This window comes from Aristolochia californica, unplaced genomic scaffold (assembly GCF_029961685.1).
Source record: "Aristolochia californica isolate CCGP_79_NKW_82.1479 unplaced genomic scaffold, dmAriCali1.0.hap1 SCAF_1, whole genome shotgun sequence".
NCBI classification, from domain to species: Eukaryota; Viridiplantae; Streptophyta; class Magnoliopsida; order Piperales; family Aristolochiaceae; genus Aristolochia; species Aristolochia californica.
In genome coordinates, this window is record NW_027181770.1 from 5,211,510 (window position 1) to 5,235,978 (window position 24,469).

At 38.2% G+C, this 24,469-nt stretch overlaps 2 protein-coding genes across 7 annotated transcripts in view; one reads left to right on the forward strand and one right to left on the reverse strand.

The window, feature by feature from the left end:
• Positions 1 to 15,965, forward strand: part of LOC137957009 (protein arginine methyltransferase NDUFAF7 homolog, mitochondrial) — a 52,024-nt gene extending 36,059 nt beyond the window's left edge. Inside the window, exons 10-14 of one of the 2 annotated variants that reach the window (XR_011113302.1) lie at positions 7,821 to 7,989; positions 8,075 to 8,191; positions 9,697 to 9,741; positions 10,306 to 10,597; positions 15,506 to 15,592. Coding sequence is in view for 1 of the 2 variants with exons in the window: in XM_068804709.1 (XP_068660810.1) it covers positions 7,821 to 7,989; positions 8,075 to 8,191; positions 9,697 to 9,741; positions 10,306 to 10,434; positions 15,506 to 15,637 (592 nt within the window). In the remaining variant the exon portion in view is untranslated. Of the gene's footprint in view, positions 1 to 7,820; positions 7,990 to 8,074; positions 8,192 to 9,696; positions 9,742 to 10,305; positions 10,598 to 15,505 lie in introns of both variants that reach the window. The other variant, XM_068804709.1, reaches the window with a different exon arrangement.
• A 157-nt stretch (positions 15,966 to 16,122) lies between these two features.
• Positions 16,123 to 23,315, reverse strand: LOC137943686 (protein PHR1-LIKE 2-like). Of its 5 annotated transcripts, none has more exons than XM_068789136.1 (7): positions 22,699 to 23,312; positions 20,142 to 20,218; positions 17,774 to 17,828; positions 17,248 to 17,326; positions 17,101 to 17,170; positions 16,315 to 16,773; positions 16,123 to 16,198 (listed from the first exon to the last, which is right to left on the reverse strand). In XM_068789136.1, the coding sequence occupies exons 1-6, from the start codon at positions 22,889 to 22,891 to the stop codon at positions 16,354 to 16,356; spliced, it is 894 nt and encodes a 297-aa protein (XP_068645237.1). In that variant the 5' UTR covers positions 22,892 to 23,312; the 3' UTR covers positions 16,123 to 16,198; positions 16,315 to 16,353. The 5 variants fall into 5 exon arrangements, with proteins under 5 accessions (XP_068645237.1, XP_068645240.1, XP_068645230.1 ...); XM_068789139.1 differs by having other exon boundaries at positions 16,123 to 16,536; positions 16,624 to 16,773; positions 22,699 to 23,311; XM_068789142.1 differs by lacking the exon at positions 16,123 to 16,198 and having other exon boundaries at positions 16,443 to 16,553; positions 16,624 to 16,773; positions 22,699 to 23,315.
• Between the last annotated feature and the right edge of the window lie 1,154 nt (positions 23,316 to 24,469).

Here is a 24,469-nt window from a genome sequence, read left to right on the forward strand (position 1 = left end):
CCCGATTTTCCAACAATAGGGAATCTCAGTGTTTCTATGTGTATCCATCTAGTATCTAGGAAAATTGATGGATTCTTCATGTTGAATCTCTTTGAGTACTTATAGAAGTTTTGGCTCTGTTAAGTACTTAACCAATACTACCTAAAAGATCGGCCTGGTAGGTAGCGGAAAGCCAAGTACTTAACCCAGGACCATAACATCACACCCACCTTCACGAGCCGACAACCACGACGGCTTAACACTAGCGACATGGTCCACCGTTACATGGTCCCAAAATCTGGGTCGACGCGATCGCCCAAGCCGGGAATCGAACTCGCGACATAGCGCCTGCTTTGATACCAAATGTTAAGTACCTAGCCAATACTGCCCAAAAGACCGGCTTGGTAGGTAGCAGAAAACCAAGTACTTAACCCAAGACCATAATAGGCTCATGCTGGAGCTAAAACTGGTTTTTCTTGTCAATCTTTTCTACTACTATTGATGAGTAAAAGAGGATTGACATGTCATTCAGTCAAACACATCATGTTGGAAGAGAATTTGAGGTCCATAGTTGCTGCTATTTCCGTTGCAGCAGGTCAGCTTCTTCATGGGACTTGTGTCCATTCACCAGCTTCGGTCAACCCTTTTTCATTATCAACCTGCCTACAGCATCCCTTTTGCTGCATGGAAATGTTGAGATTTTACTTCGCTATTCTCTTGCTCCTCTTGCCCTAAAGCATTATTTAGATTGTGTCTGGCTCCATCTTGTAAAAAGGAAGAAATTGAGGGAGAAAGAATGAAGAAAAGAGAGAATACAGAGATGAGGGGAGAGTGCAGGTCATGCACTCCCTGGAGGCTCACAAAGTCGACTTCTTTCTCTTATTTCACTTAAGTCATTACAAGAGTAAAATAACAACAATGCTCCTCATAGCTTCTATACATATAAATTCATGTATACACATCAGAATTTAACCAAAACTGAACCATAGGTTCCCAACATGATATATAACTTAGTGCTAACTCCAGAAGTAAATACTAGTTACTAGGAATGACTAAAATGCCTCTCAATATATATTTTAACACTTCCCCTCAAGCTGGAGTGTATATATCAAGAAGTCCTAGTTTGTTACAGAACTTATCAAACTCTTTCTTATCCAAAGCTTTAGTAAAAATGTCACCAGTATTTTTAGGTAACATATGATGTGACTACCGCTCCATTCATAACAGCATCACATATGAAGTGACAATCAACCTCGACATGGTTTCTAAGTTCATGGAATACTGGGTTGTTAGTGTTAAAATACAAGTTCAGGGGTATTTTGGTCATTTCTTATATTTTCAATATTACATTTTTCTCTTATAGTATGGCTATTAGATACAAAATGTCTTATTTTATCTCTAGATAAATTTTCATTCAATTTAGACATGTATTTTAGGAGATATGTAATTTTGAGTATTGAGGGGCATTTTTGTCCTATTGTAAATTTTCACTTAAACCCTGATTATAAAGAAGCAGGAAGGGCCTTTCTGGCTCGGATTCCAAGGCAAAAAAGCTGTCTCTCTTCCAGAAATCCATTTTCTCTTCTATTTTCTTCCCCAAATCATCTATTTTTCATGGTATCAGAGTAGTTACACAAGTCTTGGGCAAGTTTCTTTGGATTTTGTCGATCTTCCTTCCATATTTAGCAATCTCCTTGAAGGTTTTCCCCACATTTTTGGATTGGTAGGGTAAAAATTTCATTTTTTCCCTTTTTCTGCCTATCTTAGCCTATTGGCTCATGATTACTGTTTCTATTTGACTGGATGTTGGGATTTAGAAGTGTTTGATGATCCCAATTTGAGGAAATTTCTCAAATCTGCCTACATCGTCAACGTAATGCTTGCATCATCATCCATATAGCGTACGCCATCTTGATTTCTTGCAATTAAGTCATTCTTTTATTGATTTGTGGTATCAATTGTTGGAATTGATCACTATTGGTTCTAAATTGAATGAATTGGGTGCTGCATTGTCCTAATTGAATTCGGTGTGGGGCCCACTAGACTACGCAAATATTGAAATTTGGGGAAAGTGCTTCCCTTTGGTTAATTGACGCTCTAGTATCCTGAATTGTGGAGTTTGGTGATATTTAATCGCTGATTCCAACACACGGGTTGCTGTCCAAAAGACTGCTGAGAGCTCAAATGGAAAATTCTCTCCGTCTATTCAGATAACTATGATCCAGTTGAATGGACCGAATTATGTAAACTGGTCTAGATCAGTTTTGATGTATTTAAGGGTCATAAGAATGACAAAATATATAAATGATGATCTCCTGGTATCTGTTACTGAAGATTGGGTGGCAGAAGATAATTTAGTAATGACCTAGTTGGTCAATAGTATGGAATCCAAATTTAGTGATCAGATTTTGAGTTGCAATACTATTAAGGCAATGTGGACTACATTGGCTTCCATTTTGTCTCAAGAAAATAATTTATTAAGGATCTATGAGTTATATGTGAAGTTCTTTAATATGAAGCGTGGAGGTAGATCAGTGACAGATTATTTCACTGAGATGAGGGGAGTATTACTGGAGATCAGTACATTCCATTCTTTTACTATGAATGTTGAAGACATCCGTAATAAAGAAAATCATATTCAAGTAGCTCGGTTTTTGGATGGTTTGGGGCATGAGTATGATGCTATTCGAGCCCAGTTGTTAGTTAATGAGGATGTGACCACTCTTGAGCAAGCTTTTAACAGAGTTCTTCGAGCTGATGGTGCAGAGCCGAGTATCGAGCAATGGCTCATACAGTTAGTGAGCTTATGTGGATTAAGTCTGTGCTTCTTGGGTTTGGTTTTATGTTACCTGACCCTATGGTTATGAATTGTGATAACCAGGCAGCCATTTTTATTGCCAACAAACCTGTATTCCATGAGAGAACGAAACATATAGAGGTTGACTGCTACTTCATTAGAGATGCAGTTATGCAAGGGAAGGTGGTAACTCCTTATGTAAAGTCTTCAGACCAGTTGGGAGATATATTTACCAAGCCTTTGGGGAGACTTGAACATGTATCCTTTAGTGACAAGCTGGGATTGTTTGATATCTACTCTCTAGCTTGAGGGGGAGTGTTAAAATACAAGTTCACGAGTATTTTAGTCATTTCTTATATTTTCAATATTACAATTTTCTCTTATAGTATGGCTATTAGATAGAGAATGTCTTATTTTATCTCTAGTTAAATTTTCATTCAATTTAGACATGTATTTTAGGAGATTATGTAATTTTGAGTATTGAGGGGCATTTTTGGCTCGGATTCCAAGGCAGCAAAGGCTGCCTTTCTTCCAGAAATCCATTTTCTCTTCTATTTTCGAAGATTGTATCCTAATTACCACAATGCGTGGTCATGAATTTTGTAGTAGTAAAGCTCATCATTGCTCTATACTCAGCTTTTGCACTTGAATGGGTCACTATATTTTGTTTCTCACTTTTCCAGCTAACTAAATTGCCACCAAAAAATACATCAAAGCCAAAAGTAGATTTCCTGACTAGTTTTGACCTTGCATAATATGCATTTGAATATGCGACAATCTTGAAGTGATCATGGGTTGCATAAAACAACACTTTTGTTGGAGCTCCTTTTTTTTAAAAAAAAAGATGTATTAATAAAACGAGAGAAAAATTACAAAATTTGGGGGAGCAAGTCCCTTACAACCAACGATTGTAGGGTAGCTCCCTGCTTGGCAAGCACATCTGTTGCCGAATTGGCGGATCTCGGAATGTGAGTCCAAATACAAGAAACAATTGAGGTAATTTCTAAAATTTCCCGAAAGGCATCCCAATGCCGCCACGGGGGAGGGGAAGCACTCTCACACCATCCAATAACCACTTTTGAGTCTCCTTCAATATGAAGAGAACCGCTGCATTTGTCTTTGAAGACGCGGAGACCAGAGAGGAGGCCATGTAGCTCTACAAACGTAGAGTCGGATATGCCCAGAGGGCCGACATAAGAGAAAAGATGATTGCGGGAATGATCTAAAATAACTCCTTCGAAACCAGAAATCCCAGGATTACCAAGAGGAGTCCATTCTTACAAAATCGGGATCTTTGTCCCAGAATGCATCATAGCCAAATTTCTCCAGTTTTCACGGATAGGGGTGCCCAAAAAAGAAGAGAAGGTTTTCTTAAACATAAGCCAAGTAGATATATGACCCATCACTCGGTTCGCAACCCGATCTGCAGATTCACCTTTTGCATCAAATTGTCTTCTATTGCGCTTATTCCAAAGCCCCCACTGGATGAAACTAACACAAGCAGAGAGCATCATTTTTTCGAGGTCAGGCAAAGGGGTACCAGTGAGCGACTTATTGAACGAGAGTAGATCAGCCACCATGCAGAATTGTAACCCAAACTTACTAAGAATGAGGGTCCACACCTTCCAAGAGAATAGCATTGAAGCAGAATGTGGCTTGTGGTTTCAACTTCAGAGTTGCAGAATGGGCACAGGGGGTCAATTGAGGGATGACCTCTTCTTCTAAGTACGTTTTCCGAGAGAATCTTGCCTTGACAGGCGCTCCACATGAAGAATTTAATCTTTGGAGGGGCACATATACACCATACGAAATTAATCTCATTCTCTCTCCAAGACGAATTCCAGCCATTTAAGAAGCCATATGCAGATGAAACAGTGAATGTGCCCCTTTTATCTGGCCACCAAATGAGCTTGTCTGCCTCCAAAGGGCGAATTTTAATCGAGGCAACAGAGTCCATCAAACGACTAGCCTCCAGGGCCTCACTATCCGAGAGACCCCTTCTAGGATGAAGGTTCATAACCCCCCCCCTCAAAAGCTTCTGCTACTGATATGTCTCTATGAGATGCGAGGAGAAAAAGACTTCTAAAAGCAACCTGTAATAGCACCTGCCCTATCCACAAATCTTCCCAAAACTTGAGCGATCTTCTGTTGCCCTAGAACTTCCTTCAAGTATCGTAAAATCCTTTGGGCTGCCTCTAATTGAATCTTATAAGGTATTCAATGTACTAGCTAACCATATTGACCAGAAATAATATATCTGGGCGAGTGATAGAAATGTAAATGAGTTTATCTACAAGCCTCCGATACATAGTCTTGTCTCTAAGTTCTAGATTGTTATCTTCGAGTAGGTTATGACCAACTTCCATAGGAGTTTTTTGCAGGTTTTCCCCTAATAATCCATACTCATGGAGCATATCTATTACATATTTCCTTTGAGTGAACACAATTCCTGCTTCATAGGACTAGCAAGCTCAATACCCAGAAAATATTTCAAAGACCCTAAATCTTTGGTTTGAAAATATGTTGCAAGATGAGTTTTTACCTCATCAATTCCTTGTTTGAAAATTATCTAGTGTGTCTTCTTAGAATAAATAAGGAATGATCATAGTGACTTTTGGTAAAACCCAATGCCATGGCTACCTTGCTGAACTTGTCAAACTAGGCCATGGCTACCTTGCTGAACTTGTCAAACTATGCCATGGGACTCTATTTAAAACTATAAATAGCTTTATTCAACTTGCATACCTTCTTAATTTTCCCTTGAGCAACATACCCAAGAGGTTGCTTTATATAGACTTCTTTATCTAGGTTACTATATAGAAAAATTTTTTAATGTCCAACTGAAGTAACGGCCAGCCCTATGTAACTATCACTAAGCAAAGTATCTGAACAAAAGACAACCGGACTATTGGGGAGGTCTCAAATACATCAACCCCTTAAGTTTGGGATATCGTTTAGCCACAAGACGTGCTTAATACCATTCAATGGATCCATCAACATTATATTTGGCAGTATATACCTAACGACAACCTACAATAGATGCACTAGCAGGTAACTCACATAGAGTTCAAGTTCCTTGGTCCAATAGAGCATCCATCTCACGTCCATAGCTTGTTTCACACTGGAGAGGACATCTTCCTACATTGAAGAAGAAATAGCACAAGAAGGCAATGATAGAGAAAAAGATTTAAAAAGTTTCGACGAGGACTGAAAAGAAACAAATTGAGATGTAGGATACCGTGTACAAGTGCGGATACCTTTACAGACAGTAAGAGGAAGATGAAGATCACTAACTTCAGGTGCCTCTGACGAAGAAGGTGATGATTCAAAATTGTAAAGAGAAAGTCTTTTGTGGTGTTGTTCCATGCTTTTTGCATTGATACACCTATTATGATTTTGATATGGAACCAATGGTAGTGAAATTGGCACATTCTCCACAAGACTAGAGCAATTGAAGTAGTACAAATATCAGTATTGGGAGGAGAACTTGATAAACTGAAATATGGTGTCTTAAAAAAATGTAATATCGGAGGACACATGTTTTTCTCATAGATGGACATCAACATTTATACCAGATAGTTTAGCCATTCAATCTTTAATTAGTAATCACAACAATGTCTTTCCTATCTGAATAACTTGTCTCTAGTAGGTGTAAAAACCTCATCAACACTGGACATCTCGAATGACCCCAAATGACAATAACAGGTATTTGTGTAGGTTATGTGGGTTCCACATGGGTAATTAGGGCAAAAACAATAGCAAGGACAAGTATAGTAGATCAATTCCACCACCAATAGCCCTAAAGCCAAGAAATGACTCTTCAATTAGGGAAAATTCTGGTTGATGTCACCTTCCTGAAGGTTGATGCAGACTACTCAACGCCTTTGCAAGCTTGGGTTGGAATATTTCCAAACATGATCTATAACCTACTTCTAACTCCAGAGTAAATACTAGTAACTGGAAATGACCAAAATGCCCCTCTATGTATATTTTAAAACATCCCAAAGTAATTAGCTAACTAGGAGGCCTATTGTTCAACCTTATAAACCAACAGCTTTTCTTAAGACTTATTTGTGTAGGACTATTCCCACTAATGCTCGCCCTCATGTCCTAGCTTACACATACGGATGACGGGTCTAATGCATGGATAACACAAATGGGGACCAAACTCAATAAGGTGGAGACTGAACCTTGCCTTCATGTCCTAGCTTACACATACGGATGACGGGTCTAATGCATGGATAACACAGATGGGGACCAAACCCAATAAGGTGGAGACTGAACCGAAGTTCAAATTGACATCTTGCTCTAGTATCATGTTAAGATTGAATCTGGTTGCACCTCAATCACCACTTAGGAGATCTATATCTCAACCTTATAAACTAAGAGATGCCCAAACAATTTTTCAATGTGGGACTAATATCCACTCTAACACTCCCTCTCACATTTAGTCCTTATAGAACAGACAGATGGGCCTGAAATAATGTAGACAGATGCAAATGGGGCATAAATTGATGAGTTTGGGCCGAAATATAATTCTGGTAACATATTAAGATCGAGTCCGGTTGTATCCCAAAATGACTAGTCATTTAAGAGGCCTATTGTTCAACCTTAAAAGGTAACAACTTTTCTTAAGACTTATCTATGTGCGACTATTCTTGCTACCAATATTTCAGCTGGTTTGTTATCCATTCACTCTCTTGTTATGGATACAAAGTCACTGAAGCAATTCCATTTGTTTTTTAATTGCCTGCTCTCTTCCTTTTTTCCTCCAAAGTTCCTTACATCCTTGGTACCTACCACTCGGTGAAGTAGGTGTTGTGTAGGTAGTGCCTTTTGCTAATGATTATTAAGCACCTTAAACTATTGATTTTTAGCCTAAAAAATTCTTATTTTTTTCTTGTTATCAATGTGCCAATTAAGAAAATGCACCTTGAGCTTCCTTTCTTTTTTGCTAGTTTTTTAAATTCAGTGCCTTTTCATGTTCATGTTTATTTTGCTTCTTGATAAGCTAATAATTGTTTTCTGTTTCGGAATGTGGTAGTCAAGGTACCACAGAGTTGTATAAGCCACTAAGTGATCCACTGATTACACGTTGCATTGAGATAATTGACCAAACCACTTCAGGAAGCACTAAAATTTCCACAGTAAAAAGCATTTGGTCTAAAGTTTTTCCAAAGCCTAGGAAAGCTTGGTTACCTACTGGCTGCTTGGTATGTTACACCCTTTGCATGGGTTCTTTCTCTTAGGAAGTTGCAGATTTTCTTGTTGTAATTTTACTTGCTTTTCTACGTGCAGCAACTACTAGATGTTCTACATTGGGCCTTGCCAAAGATGTCTCTAATTGCTTCAGATTTCAGCTACCTCCCCGATGTGAAAGTCCCTGGTGTGAGAGCTCCCTTAGTTTCAACCAAGGTATCTTCATCTTCTACTGGTGATTAATAACAATATTCTTCTAAACTTTTCTATGATAAGAAGAATTATAAGTTTTAGTTGAAGGTGAAGATTGTTATTGCACACCAGGGATCATTGAATATAAAAAAGCCATTATATAGTTTGTCTAATTTCCTCACATTGCTTAGCTTATGGCATTACAGCTCAGTGTGGTCTCATCTTGAAAGGATAACAATATTCTTTTTAGTAGAAAAATAGAAAGTAGAAGCCAACAAAATGCTGGTGTGGGCGAGTAGGATACAAGTATGCCTCTCATTGGCATTGGTTTTCGATTTCTCTTTGCTGCATCATTGTATTAGGGAGTGTACTTCCAAACTTAGATGTGGATGTTATGACCGTCCTTTGTTACTGTACACTGCCGCACATTTGTCTGGAAACTTTGAAATTTGATACAGAAAACCGTGAGTGTGAAATGCATATCAGAAGTTCAGCGTTTGCATCTTCAGTGGAGTCTTAGCTGTTTACTAATGATACAAATGCTAATACCAGATGTGTAGTGACTTGAAATGTTTAACAAGTTTGAATTGTTGTATATGCATTCCATGAAAAGCTAATACACATATGAAGTAATGACAGACTTCACGGAGCAATGACCATACATTTGACACAAATATGTTACTAATGCTTGTTACTATACCTCGTGAAAAGTTGCAAATGTTGGTCAAAGTGTCTTAGGCCTTACATGATCTTGTCTATTTAGACCTTTCATCCACAGTTTTGATTTAAAAAGAGGTGGCGTGGAGCATTTTTAAATTTATATGGTGAAAATAAAAGTTGGTTGTCAGTGGACCATTCTCTTGCATTCCTCCTAAATTGACTAGCTAAAGTGAAAGCCTTCTTCCTCAGGTTCATGATCTTCCAAATGAAACCAATGTGGGACTATATTCTCGTAACCCCACCTTTGATGCCTGAACATCCAGCCCGAGATGTGGAATAAATGGACACGTCACAGAACTGTGAGACTTGACTTTGCCAAAACGTCCCCTAATGTCCAGCTGGAACAGACAACTTGATTTTAGATAGAGGACATACACGTGGGTCACAGTATGAAAAGCCTAGATTTGGTCTGTTACTGGGTTGAAGAATAATTTCTCCTCAAATGGCTGGCTGAAGTTAGGAGGTCTTTTCCCCAAAAGCTCTAGATTTTCTTAACCCAAAACCGTAGAGGAGTTTTACTCATATAACACCTCTCATGCTCTAGACAACTGAGTTGAGCCTGTGTTTTCAATGTATGATGAAGTACTATTTTGCCTGATTGTGACTACAGCCTATTTTGGTTATTTGGTAATCTCATTTCTTTGTATTATTTCTTTATGTCATTTTGTGAAGCTCATTCTGCAGTGCCTCTGTCTATCATGCAGGTTTTTGGTTGCTATGTGGTCATCTTCTGATTTAGTTTGCTGCAAAATTTCAGTTAACTGCTGCCATTTTAACTGATTTCTGTTATCTCTTTTGCAATTTTTCAGAAAGAGGGCCTTAGTACCGATTATAATAGTTATCTGGATACAAAGGTGCACTCCTCTTTTATCATTTCATGCAGCTTTTTCCTTCAAGATGGGAAGTTCCATTGACAATTTTTAGTGCTCTTCTCAACTTCTAGTTTTCTTCTTATGATATTAAATACTTTTAAGATTTGCATGGTTCCAAAACAGTGATGTATTTGTTACTTTAATATTAAAATTACCCTTTGCTGCAAGAGAGAAAAGAAAGATTATTTTAATGGTCCAAATTGAAGTTCCACCTGGATGACTGGCAGGCTCAATATTTTTTGGTAAACTTCATTTGTATGATTATCCACATGATTACTAGCAATGCACTGGTGACTGCAATAGAATTATCCATAACTAGAGAACTTTTGGCCATATTTTTCTTTTCTGTTTTTTGGATCATGAATTGTGGTCCAAAACCAACTTTTGTACAAGCTCTGTTTTAAGTGAAAGAATAATCTTTGGTCATTCTTGAAAAAGGTGAAACTGTACAAATAGAACCGTATAGGATGAGCAACTGTAATGTTATTCCTCTTTTTTTTTCCTATTAGTAAAAATCTGCTCTCTTAATCTTAATTTTGATTGCAGGGGGATGCAGACATTTTCTTCCCTACGGATTTTTGGCTACTGGAGCAAATTGATCACCACTGTTCTGGATGGAGGAATCAACCAGAGGATAATAAATCCAAGCCTGTGAAGAAGAGACGATCAATCACAGTGAGTTGATAGATGCATAACTAGTTCCATGAGATTAGAGTTATCGACAACATCGTGGGTGGAGAATTTGGCTTTCTATCCTGGTTATGATTAGCAACTGAGAAGAGTCAATCCTCTGCCCCACCAAAAAATACAACTAACCGTGGGCTGTTGGGCTTATAAGGTCTCATCTGCTTTCTTTTTGTCCAGTATCGCCTATTTGGGGGATAGTGATAAACTGATTTATTAACTGGTGAGATGATGATAAAGAATTTGTTATACATGTTTTCACTTTTCACCACAATGTAGGGGACTAAGGGCTCAGTTCCTATGTTCAAGCTAATAGGTGTAGTTGGCCAGTTTTCTCTGTAGTGAGTAGGCTAGGTTCCATTCCAGTTGAAAAAGTTAAAGGAGAGAGAGTTGAAGAGAGAGAATGAGAGGGAGAGAAGGGGAGATGAGAGAGTGAAAAACTGATCTGCTCTTGGGGGCATGCAGGTTCTCCAACGTCTATTTATAATAAAAGTTGGGAACAATTACAAAAATAGTTGGAAACCAAGTTAAAGGAGAGAGTTGAAGAGAGAGAATGAGAGGGAGAGAAGGGAAGATGAGAGAGTGAAAAACTGATCTGCTCTTGGGGACATGCAGGTTCTCCAACGTCTATTTATAATAAAAGTTGGAAACAATTACAAAAATAGTTGGAAACCTGCATAGTCTAACATCAATGAAAGCCCCCATCCTCAAGTGATTATTAGGTTTAAAAAGGATACCTTTTCCTAGTGCTCCTTTTAGTTATCTTAAGATTCTTTGTACGACCTCTAGGTGAATCTTACATGCATGATTCATGAACTGACTCACTACACTGACTATAAATAAGATATCTAGTCTAGTAGCTGTAACATATATGAGTTTGCTTATTAGTTTCCGATACATTGTTTTATCTTTCAATTCTGGACTTTGATCATAATGAAGGTGAATATTACATGCATGATCCAGGAACTGATTCACTACACTGACTGCAAATGAGATATCTGGTCTTAGTAACTATAACATATATGAGTTTGCCTATTAGTCTCCGATATATTGTTTTATCTTTCAATTCTGGACTTTGATCATAATGAAGATCAAGTCCTACTTCCGAAGGTGTATCAGTTGGTTTGGCCTTCAGAAGTCCATACTCTTGAAGCATATTAGTGACATATTTCCTTTGAGTTATTGTTCCCTCCTTATTTCTTGCAACTTCAATACCCAAGAAATATTTTAGTTGACCCAGATTTTTAGTTTGAAAGTGATTCGCCAAATGGGATTTAACTTTTTCAATGCCTGATCTGTCACTCCCTGATAGGATGATATCATCTACATACACCAATAAGATTATAATTCTAGATGATTGTTTCATAATAAATGGTGAGTGATCACAATGGCTTCTACGAAATCTCATGGACATAATTACTTGACTAAATTTCTCAAACTATGCTCGTGGACTATGTTTTAAGCCATAAAAAAAGTCTTCTTGAGTTAACATACCTTATGTGCCTCCCCCTAAGCAACATACCCTAGAGGTTGCTCCCTATAGACTTCCTCCTCAAGATCACCTTATAAGAAAACATTTTTAATATCCAATTGAAACAAAGACCAACTTTGATAGACTACAACAGAAATAAGTATGCAAATAGAAGACAAGCGGGCAACCGGAGAAAAAGTCCCAAACACATCCACACCAAAGGTCCTCCTATGCTCCTTTGGCAACAAGACTAGTCTTATATCAATTAACAGATCCATCAGAGTTTTATTTAACAGTATACACCCACAGATAGTCAACTACAGTAGCATCCAGAGGTAACTCACATAACTCCCAAGTCCCCCTATCAATTAGTGCTTCCATCTCAATATCAATGACTTTCTTTCAATGAGGAGTCAACAAAGCATCTTACACTGAAGAAGGAATAGTGCAAGTGGAGATGGACAGAGCAAACTTATGATAATTATCAAACAACGAATCAAAAGAAACAAAGTGAAATAGAGGGTGGCGAGTTCCTTTGCAAACACCTTTCCGAAGAGTGATAAGAAGGTGGAGATCACTTACCTTAGGATCAAGAGACGATGAAGTATCATGGTGGGAGTTGGGGGTCTGGAGTAGGATGGGATGGTTGTTGTCGGTGATGATATACCTATAGTGGTTTCTCAGTAGGAGCATTACATGAAATCGGAACACATTCATCAATTGTATTATGAATAACAGGACTAGGTACAGAAGGCACAAAAGGAACTAACTCAGACCTAGAAGATTCAAAAAATGAAACATCCTCGAAGAAAGTAACATATGCAATACAATTGTTTTCCTCATAGATGGGCAATAATATCTGTATCCTTTTTGTGTCCGAGAATATCCCAGAATTATACATTTAATAGAACAAGGAGACGATTTATCCTCAGAAGGATCAAAGATATGTGCAAAACATATACATCCAAACACACGAGGTGATACGGGAAAAAGAGATGTAGTGAGTAAAACAATCTGAATGAGAATCTTGCCATCAAGAGCAGAAGATAATATTCTATTTATTAGAAAAAAAACATGCAGTAAAAACAAGATCACCCCAATTTGGCTTAGGTGCATTCATATAAATTAACATAGTGCGAGCTACCTCAAGTAAGTGACGATTCTTTGTTCAACAACTCCATTTTGTTGTGGAGTGAACACAAAGTTTGATGAATAATTCCTTGTGACTGACAAAAAGAGTCAAATTTACGGTTGATATATTCAATGCCATTGTCTGAACACAAGATATGGATAGAGGTTGCAAACTAATTCTTTATTTCATTATAAAATATTTAAAGTACATTAAAGGCTTTAGATTTTTCTCGCATGAGATAAATCCAAATATATCTCTACTAAAATCATCAATAAATGAAATAAAATACCTATGACCAAATTGACTAGTTACAGGACGAGGACCCCAGACATCTAAGTAGACAAGTTCAAATAATTTACTTGTCTTATGAGAACAAGAAAAGAACTCTTGTGGTGCTTGCCCAGTTGAAGAACTACTTAAATCAGTTTAGTAGGAGATGGATGACCGAGTCTCAGATGCCACTTAAAAGGTGAATCAGCTGTGTAGTGCATGTTGAGTATCTCGGTTGTGGCTATCCAAATAGTATAATCCCCCTCTCTCACGAGCAGAACTAATCATCTCCCTCGTCACGAGATCCTAAAAGATTATGAGTAGAATAAAAGGTTGCAGAGCAATTCATAGACTTAGCCACCTGACTAACGGACAACAAATTTAAAGGGAAATTTGGAACTAACAGTGCAAATTGAGGGGAAAGAAAAGGAGCACGAGTGACATTTTCCATTGCCCGTACTGGTGAAACTGACCTATCAGCAAGGTTAACATGCTTAGCGAGAATGACCTCTTTTAAGTCAGAAAATAGTGAGGACATACCTGACATGTGTTTGTGGCACCGAAATCAAGGACCCGGATGGGGAATGAGATACTAAGAATGCAGACATACCTGTGGGAGGAGTCGTGTATGCCAAGGATGCAGAAAGATTAGGTAGTTGTGCCATACGTTGTGAGATCTTTTACTACTGCTACTGCTATGAGATTTGTTGCTACTGTTGGATTAATTTTTGTAATTCATCTGGAGCACCAGGTGGAACTGAGGTTGTAATTTCATACCCTAGGGTTGTACTCTCGAGTGTAATAGTGTTTGTCCATGCAGGCTCCCCAAAATTTATCCAACATCTATCCGAGTAATGATTTATGCATCCACAGTGAACACACTTGTGCTCAAATTTACCATTTTCTCGGCCTCGGCCTTTGCTTGAGTTTTCTTTGCCTCTGCCAATCCCTGTGCGTCCTTGGATATCTCAGTAGAATTAGATGTTGTAGTTGATGTATTAAGGGCAATAATAACTTCACCCACTTTCGGAGTTCTCGTTCATCCGTAGTAAATGCATGAAAGACATTGATCTCCTCCCAAATACTCAGAAAAGAACTACAATATTCTATCACAATTCTATTACCCCTTTTCAAGCCAAAGAAATATGTCATAAACCCTCGAAAGATTCATTTTTTGTCCATGAAGAGCTTCCAAAGACAACCACATAGCTTTGGTAGTTTCAAAATTCATAATTTAGCTCCTGGTAGTAGATTCCATGCTGTTGACAATCCAAGTCATCACTTGACTGTCTTTAGCTTCACAATCATCATCTTGAGTGAAAGGAGGGCCCTACCAAAATAATCACAATCACCAAAATCAGTCATATCATATACATAAGAATACCAATAGATCAAATAAAATTTCCAAAAAGTTCCGGATCAACCTTAAGTGGGCCCCACCACGTAAATTTACGGTTAGGACAGATAGATGATGTGTGCAGGTTAAGAGATCCAAAATCCATCACAGGGATCAAATTCCATTAGATACAGTACACTGAGAGCATCACTAGGGCTGATGTCAGCATATGCTAAAGATGACATCAACATTGATAGGTTTGGAAGTTGAAACACATCTCAAGATCAACATAAAAAAACTCTTTTCGGTAATTTAAAGAGAATCTATTCTTGGAGCAATAGAACCAATAACCATAGGGTTATGACAGAGAAAAAATGAGAAATAATTTTTACTAACTAGTAGCCGAAAAACTAGATAAAGATCGTTCCTTTATGTAGACCTGTTTTAAAAAGATGAAAACTTAACAAAAAATCTTGCTAGATGCGATCTACTGCTCTGATACCATAAAAAAATTGTTAAATGACAAAGAGAGTTGAAGAGAGAATGAGAGGGAGAGGTGGAGACGAAAGAGAGTAAAAAACTTATTTGGATTGGGGGATGGCACTTCCTCTAACCTCTACTGATAATAAGAGTTAGATAAAATTACACAAATACCCTTAAGTGTAAACTCTAATCTCTCTATATCTCTTATTCTACATGTCCTCTTTACACGATACTTGGTCCATAGATATAGTTAGACATATAGAACAAAATTATATCAAGAAATAAATATAAGGTAAAATAACCAAAATACCTTGTACTTGTTTTTCAACACCAGTCTTACTGATGTCTTCTGATTCTTTTTTGGGTGCAGCTCGATACATCTTCTTTCATGGAAGAGTTCGGTTTGCCCTCCAAGACGAGGACTAAAGATGGCTACAACCCCCTTCTTGATGATTTCAAGAACACTAAATTTTACTTGAGTGTGCCAACTCACAACAAATAGGTCAGGAGCGTAGTTGCAAATGAAGAATACCCTGGTGATTATGTCACTGCTGCGAGCGAAAACAGTCCGATCCTTTGGTCTACTAGCTAAGAAGTTCAGTTAGGACCGGAGGGATCTATTTATTTAGCTTATGCATGGGACGCGCCTGCCACTGAGCCAAATATGGAGGTTCTGTGTCCTCCCTTTGACTTGAAGAAATTGACACTCCATTTAGTACTAGTTTCCAACCCAGTTCTTTGGACTGAAGACAAATCAATTATGAATTTGTGTTTATATGTTATATTATGTTTGGTAAACGTCAAGAGATATTCGAACTGTATTAAGCTTACTTTATAATTGTTTTAAAGTTTTAAAGTGAACCATGAGTCTTCTGACAATGGGGAACTTGAACAATGCAGTAATATCAGTCATTCCAGTAAAGAACTGTCTAGGCTTGCGCTGTTAAAACCATCTGAGAGAAAAGCCTCATTTATCCCACTCTCAAATTTCAACTGAAAGGGGTTTTACCTTTAGTAGAGTAAATTTACACATACCATTCAACTGACACCAGCTTCTTGTAATCTAAATCAAGTAGGCAATATGTATTAGATTGAAGGTGGAAGCCACTTTTCCAGTACAGCTACAAAGACGACAGCATATTCCAAAGTGAAATGGGGTCAGATTAGTTGAACCCTTACCACCAGATTCAGCACTAAATTGGACCAAGTCGAGTCGAATCAAATGCTGCTAGTCATCCACTGCATTCCTTGTCGTGCGTTGCTCTCCCAGCCTGATTCTGCATCACCAAGGACTGTTCTTGGCCTCTTCTTAAGTGACACCCTTCCGGGGCTTTCGGTTGATGATGTCAAACAACTTTCCACAGAGCAGTCACCAAGTTGACCTGCAGGCCTACTCACAGACTTGTCATCAAGACAAGCTGCGACTATGTCAGAAAGAGAAGGCACTTTAAGGCCATCAATTGGAACAGCAAGACAGTCATTAGAAACCTTGATCGCAAGATCAGAAAGCTCTTGCCTTGCTGCCTCTAGGCCTGCTGAGACCACAGTCTGATCTGTAAGTGCTTTGCAGGCTTTCTCCAGTATAGATTGAAGGTACTTGCCTTGGGCTTCAATACGAATATTGAGATGCCGCTGGACCTGTACTAGTAAAGGACTTTTATATTAGTGCAGAGAGGAGGAAATCTAACTTTGTATAACCATAAGAGTAGGAATTAGCATAACAGAAGCACAGGGTACAAGAACTCTGATAGTCAAAGAGATCCCTCTCAAAATCTTTCAGAGAGCAGGCTTCCAATCAATTGTTTTTTAAGTCACCAACTGCAGCATAAGCAAAAGTATAAACAACATTTGGCATCTTGAAACTTTTCATCTGTCTCTACTGACATGGGACCTGGATTTCAACTCTCACTTAAAATATCTAAGAAAAATTTTAGAAACACAATTATAAGAGAAGAAAGAACTGACTTCCAGCTGTTCATGAAGTCTTCTCTGAACCTCCATCTGAACACGTAAAGCCTCAGTCACCTGGTACCCACTGTGCAATAGACAAAGGGAAGTTTAGGGAGAACAAACAAGGTTTCTGCAGAAAGATGTACAGAGGCAAATATTTACTCATTTATGTCCTGAGTCAGCATTCTTGATGATGAAGATGATGCTGAACCAGTTGGCTGACTTTCTGCAACACATGAGGCTGCAAAACACAAATATATTGGCAAAAAATGTATGTGCAGTTGTACAACACAAAAGGCATGGAGAATGCAATTGAAGTACTCTTAGCAAGATCACACATTAGCCAAAATATAGGTACTTTTTTCTCTTAAAAGAAAAAAGAAATATGTATATTTTTTTATATAAAAAAACCTACTACCCCAACAGCACAATTTTCAAGAAATAAAACTCAAGGGATTTGGAAACCTTGAAAGATTTGACCTTTTAACAACAGAATTTTATGTTCCTTTTCATCCACAAAGTGGTAACTTAACCAAAAAAAAAAAAAAATTCTTAATTTCAGAAACTTGACCAATTAGCCCTTGATGAATTTCGCTATCTACAGAATGAAATATTCACTCACAAATTTGATAAAACAGATAAATGCACTAGCATGAACAGAGCTTGGGTATGAAGATAAGTGGCTTACCATCTTTAGAGTTTTCAGCAAACTCTTTGCACGACTGCTTCCCCAGTCTGTATTTCTGCAAAAAAAAGTCAAGTTTTTTTCGATTAAGAATATCTTGATATTGATCAGTTGACCATTTAATTTTTTTTTAAATAGTTCTGGATTATATTAAAGGCTCAAAAGAGCAAAGTTACAAGAAGAAGGGAGGGGGGACCGTCCCATACCATGAGAGAATGCCGGGGTGTTGCAAATTTAGTAAGCCTATCAGCCAAGGAATTGGCTGTTGACCATTTAAATCAATATCTTAAACCGCTACTAACCATTTAAATAAACATCCTAAACTGCGACTGACCATTTAAATAGATATCCCAAACTGCTACTAACCATTTAAACTAATATCCTGAACTGCTACAACAGGAAATGATCATACTAGAGACAGCATTAAATGCAGACAAAATTCTGACAGAGACAAAATTCTAGGTCCGGATATACATTTGTGATTAACAGCGCTTTGACGATTTCATAAGGTACCTAAAACATAAGTATTTAAAAAAAGATGAACAACTAACAAGCAGAAGTACTATAAATAGGTCACTGAGTGCATCAAGCAGAATAGGTTGGTGGATAAATCCAGATTGTGCCCCATCATCTACAACTGTTATTTCAATATTGGGTCACTTAATCATGAACGAACTGCTCAACAAGTCACATCTGTGGCACTCATGAAAAAGCTGGATCTTCTATACGAAACTGGTGATCCTCAAGAGCTCCCCTTTCTTTTGAGGACCAAAGGTACCCATATTTGAAATTGCTTTGATGCTGATTGGAGACAAGTTTGAGATGACAAGATGTTCGTGGTATTGTGGTTTTTTTATGTCTAGAAGTCATACTGGTCCCCCAGTACTGACCTATAGTGCAGCTTAGGCTTTTAATACATGTTACATCAAAAGAAACAGAAACTTGTAGACACCAATGAGACCTTGCATTGAAGAGGCACAATGCGGCTATTGAGACAGTTGCAATCCACCTTTGTTTGACAAACATTCATCCCTGTTTGGAGCCAGTAGTTACACATCCTATCAACTGTGTTCTACCTAATCAATCAACGCACTCCTTTGCTCAGCTCATGCATGTCCCATCACCTTTTGAAAGGATTAGTTTCCATAATAATGCACTTACTATCCCTCTCTGAATGAAGGAGGTTAAAGATAAGCTACATGTGCTGGTTGAGGTAATTATGCTGATTCTAGGTTGATTTTACAAGTGGTCAACATCAAGGTAGTAGTCAGACTAGTCTTTATGACACTAGACTTCAACAACACTTCCCTCCAACCTCTTGACTTGCACCCAGTGCTCGGCTGATTTTCACGCTTATAACACAGCCAATGATGGTTTTCATGGTCAGTCATACAATGAGTTTCACTTCTCAGTTAACAATAGAGGGGTTGGAATCCACAGGTCAAAGAGGATAACATGCCACTGACCTGGCAGGAGCCAGTGCTCACAGGGGCAGCTAATTCTGTATGGAGTGTGCAAATTCACATAAAAAAACAGAAAAGAAACTGAGCTTTCAGTCAGTAGAATTTGAGCTATGCAGTCAGTAATCAGTCAAGAGGAAGGTCAAATGAACTCCAACTTGAGCTTTGTCCATACAATTTGTCAGAAGACTCAATCAACTCCTGTGATGCCAAATTTCCAGATGCCAGAGCAGGAAAATGCATTATCATACCTGCTGCAAGTTGCTCAACAATTCTGGAAATGTATTCCTCATATCACATGAAATATTTTTTTTCATTTGTTGTTGTTATGATCTAGAGCTTATTACAAATCACTAGACAATTGGTTAGGGAGGAAAAGTTGAATTTATGCAAGTTTTAGAGAAGATTTGGTTGACAAAAGCAAAAGTAGTAAAATAAGTTGTAAGGTTTTAAATGTGCAGACCACTGTTTTCAATTTATTTCTAATGAAGTTAAATTAACCTCATCTTGGAACCAATAGCACTTACTCCTTTCATTTCTTAGTTATTTCATAGGTCACTTTCTAGTTTGCACGCAACTTAATAGAATAGTTTTCACATGCTTTTAGTTTCTGAAATTGAAATTTGCGTTTTTCATCAGGATTGAACGATCTTGGTTATTCAGTTTGACACCTCACTTTCCTTTCACAATTTAGAATGCTCACTCTTGTATTCTCAGTTCACAGTTTCACTCTTGCACTCAATTATTTCTCTTGTGAATTTTACTAGTAGACTTATCATTTTCCTTTTACATTGAACAACTTCTGCATTAACGATCAAGTATTTATCACACCCAAGTGTCAAATGGAAGTTTCAGTTATGCTGCCTTTTTTATACAATAACAGCCTCAGGACAAGTGAATCAGAAACAAACCTGAAGATGGCTTTTTAAGTGATAAAGAGTAAGGCCCTTGACGCCCATAGTTCTCATGATGGTCTTTGGTGTTGCTTCTGCAGGTTAGAGACAGGAAATTAAACCCCAGGTGTCAAGGTCTTGAAAATAAAAAACCAATCATTAGTTCTGTTAAGACTAATACATCTTATTCAAAAGAAGAAAAAAATATTATAGAAGTTTGCAGTGTCAAAATTGGAGTAGCTTGAACTCATTAATACTTCTTACTTGGGCACCTGCTTCTTGAACATGAAAAATATATGTGAACTCTAATAGATGGTCATGTTTACAATAGAAGTCAAGGATTCTAAATATACCAAAAAGACTAGAAAGTACAAGTAAAAATAGGAACTCCTATAACCAGAATGCTTTCACTATTTCACATGCAACAAACAAATGTGCATCACAAAGATTTTTCTACAAAGTTCACACGTAAGAAATACTAGTCATCTTTCAACTGCTTAAGTTGTAACTATCAAATTCTTATCTACATACTTTATGAATCCATACTCTCTAGAAGTTGCATGTTTTAAAATATACAGCAGATATTTAAGTTTTTTTTAATGATAAGAGTTTCATTACCAAACAGTAAATCAAAACGATTACAATGAAGTGTTTTCACACCAGCTATCATGAGAAACATCTAAGGGGAAGCTTGGGGGAATATGTAAAATGAGCAGTTGGAGGTCAACTCCAACCTTTGCTCGTCCTTCATCAGGTCAATACACAGAATGAGGAACATGACCAAGAAACAGAAATACAGAGGACAATGTCACTTGCATCCTTCCAAAGATGTACCAAAACTGCCAAGGAAGGTTCATTTTGATTTCATGCCGGTCTAAACCAGCTTATGGTTGGCCTCAATCAGCAGGGAACACAAGAGCTTTTCTATTCTGATGGCTATTATGAGAGCTTTGGCTTCACTTCATTGGAATCAATATCACCTAGCTAGAGAACTAGAATAAGAAATATGAATAATGCTATAATGCACCAGCATGCAGCAGACCTGGGTTTCATCTAGAACTTCCAAATTTGGTCGAGCCCAATCTAGGGGAAGACCATGGGCAAATAGTGAGGAGATTGTGTGATAAGAGACCAGCAATTCCATTCTATGAAATACAACACTTACAAAAAAATCTTAAATCTACAAGTACAAGCCAAGAGAGGATAGAGTGTGTCATTTTTTTTATCACAGTACACATAGAGCTTCTCTTGTTGTCAAACATTCTTTGGTTCTTCTCCTTCCTATTTATACTTTAGAAGTTTTACTCATCCTCTGATGAAAATTGTTTCCTAGACATTGAATAGAATAGTGGAAGGGCACTCAGAGGACCAGACGGTTGATACTGATTAATCTTATTTCCTATGCCTACAAATGTACGCCAAATCTTAAAAGTTGACAAAATTCCAGCATCAAGGCAAAACAATATTGCCATACTACAGCATGAAACCCTTATTGCTGAGATATCAACTCATCTGTTATGCAACATTCAACAGTAGCTCCATTGCAGATAACCATGTTCTAGAAATTTCATAAACTATTAACTATACAATCTTCAGAAATTTCATAGGCGGCCAAAGAAAACCACCACCGGTAATCTTCTAGGCAGTGACTGAAAAGAGAGAAATGACAAAGAAGAACACTCTTCTATAGGGCAATCTAAAAAAGATATAGGTGTACATATGTTGTCACAAACAAGTTTTAATAGAAAACTTGTTTTCTCAACTAAAGGCCAGGACCTGAGCTCCACGGCTTCAACAATTGGAGAAAATATTGGATGAAGAACAAGAGTCCGCATTTTAGGTAAGAACTCAAGATTATCACAAAGGAGTAGAGTAAAGAATTCAATAGTCTAGCAGATAGAAAATAACTGCGTCCCACATATTTTCTGCACTCCACATTGTCATTCCAGGTAATACACTGTGCTTGATACATATCCGGTACATGTTTCCTGCCATTCTTCCTCTGAATGGCACCATTTTAATTTGCCGTGGTCAAGTCAAATTAACAAAAACTTCAAGTAGCTAAAAGAACTCAAGATAACTGGATACACTGTACTTTGCAAGATTGATCGGAGTTTGTCAAAATATAAGAATTATATAAAACCCTAAGAGTATTACCTATATTTTGTTAAAATGAAACCCAGTCTCGGCACTAAAATACTCCCTCTAGCGAACAAAATGCTCATTCTATTGGTATAACTTGTTACATATGCGCAATTAGGTAGCGAACAAAGAGTTACCAGCGACCTCACAAATCAAGAGAAAAACTTTCTAACTGAAATGGGAACCAGGATTACATGCATTTTACAGCTGAAACAAAAGCATACGCATTTTCCTAAGAAAATAAAATAAAGAAACAGAGTCAATGAAGATTCCGTTTGAACTAGTTACATATGGAGTAATGTCGATTTGCCGACAAATCAACAATGAAAAGAAAATGAAGAAAACAAGAGGATTACCCCATAGAAGAAAAGGCAAACCAGAAAAATAAAAGTTAGGAATCAAAAAACCAAATCAATAAGCTAAAAGAACTCACTGTCAGGCCCACCAAGCTGAGTCACCGCATCAACGAACCTCTCGTGAAGTTCCGCTGTCCATCTGAGCCGAGGCTTAGGATCAGTGGTGAGAACGAGACAAGCGTCCCCCGGAAGATTAGTCCCCTCGAGAGATCCCGGCAAATCCTCATGCCCCATCCCACCATTTTCCAATGGAAGTATTGTAGAGTACATTCCTTCCTCAGCAAGACCTCTACAGCTTCGGCTGAGCAGAAAAAACCCAGAAACACAAGCCGAGACAGGACTCGGCGACCGAATAGGAAACGGTGGAGACCCGAGCTCCCGAAAATCAGCCGGAGCTCTCCGATGTCATGACGGAAGAAATCCCCTGCATGACGAGAAAGCGACGGGAGTTTTGGTTCCAATTCTTAATCAGTTATTCTATATTTTAGGGAAAAAATCAGGCTGGCATTTGGCCTGTGTGCTTCAGTTGGATAAGAAAAGGGGACAACTCCAGTCCAGTTGAAGGCAGAGACCAGAGCCGTAAATTTAGAAAAATTAGAAACAACAAAGAATTGATATGCAAGCCACACACGGAGAAGAAAGAAGACTTCGGCGCACAAGCCTAACAGGCTAGAGAGAGAAAGGGGGAATAAGCCATTCTCACCATGCGGACAAAAAGAGTGCAGAACCCCTTCATTTTTTAGGGCATGCCGCGGGACCCATCTATGTGACATTACACCAACTTGGTATTCTACTAAAATGTTAGCCTCTGCAATTTTTTAACTTTTTATAGGACACCAGAGCAGAGAGAGTACTACCGCCTGAGTGAGCCATTTACTTGCTCCAGTACCTGAAGCTTGTGACATGATTGGACATGGACGGCGACCACAGTGGTCTCCGGTGCAAGCTTCGGCGTCTTTTTAATCCGCTCAACGTACCGAAACGAAAGCAGAGGCGTGTAGGGTTATTATCAATGGAGATAATGGTCGGCGAGGCGTTGAATTTGGGGTGATATGGGCAAAATGCGCCAAGAATGGGGTGGCAAAAGAAAACAGCCGCACATGCTCTTCCTCTTCCAGAGTGGAAGTTTGTTAACTTGGTTGTCTCATCTTTTAATAAATCAATAATCGGGACTCCCAAACTACCAGCTTAGAGGGAAAGTTCCGTGGGTGCCACCGGGTGACTTTGATTAGGTTGTCTCGTTGCCAAATCTTCCAAAGGGTTTCTTCATTGCACCCGCTTCTAAAGTTCAGTTTTGATGTTCTTCAACTTTTTTGTATTTCCAAGACAAGATTTGATTTTCAACCTCGTCCTCTCAATAACTGTGATTTTGAACTACGAGGTGGGAAAGAAAAAGGGTATAATCCATCCTAATTTCGTCACTCACTTGCCTAAAACACTGGACCAGACGGAGGTGGGAAAAGAAAAAGGGTGTAATCCAACCTCCTTTCATACTCCATCTTGGCTCTAATTGCTTGGTTGGGACCATTTACGCCCACCAAGAAAGAAAAATCTGTTACTTTCCGTGGCTACTTGCTCTATCATTTCGGTTGTTGAGTGTGCCACTTTCGACTGGAGAAACGAAGCAACTTGTTTATCTGAAAGAATTCAGAGAAATGATAGCCACAGACGTGGGATCATTGGGCTTTTCTTTTAGTTTTTCTGATTGGACACGCAAGAATTAGCAGTAGGCATATTATTTTGTTTTCTGGTCACTAATTTGGTTGTAGTTGAAGCTACTGTTCAGATTTGTGTAACGAATTATGTGAAACAGAGAACCGAAAAAATAATAACAGAGATTGAACGAAT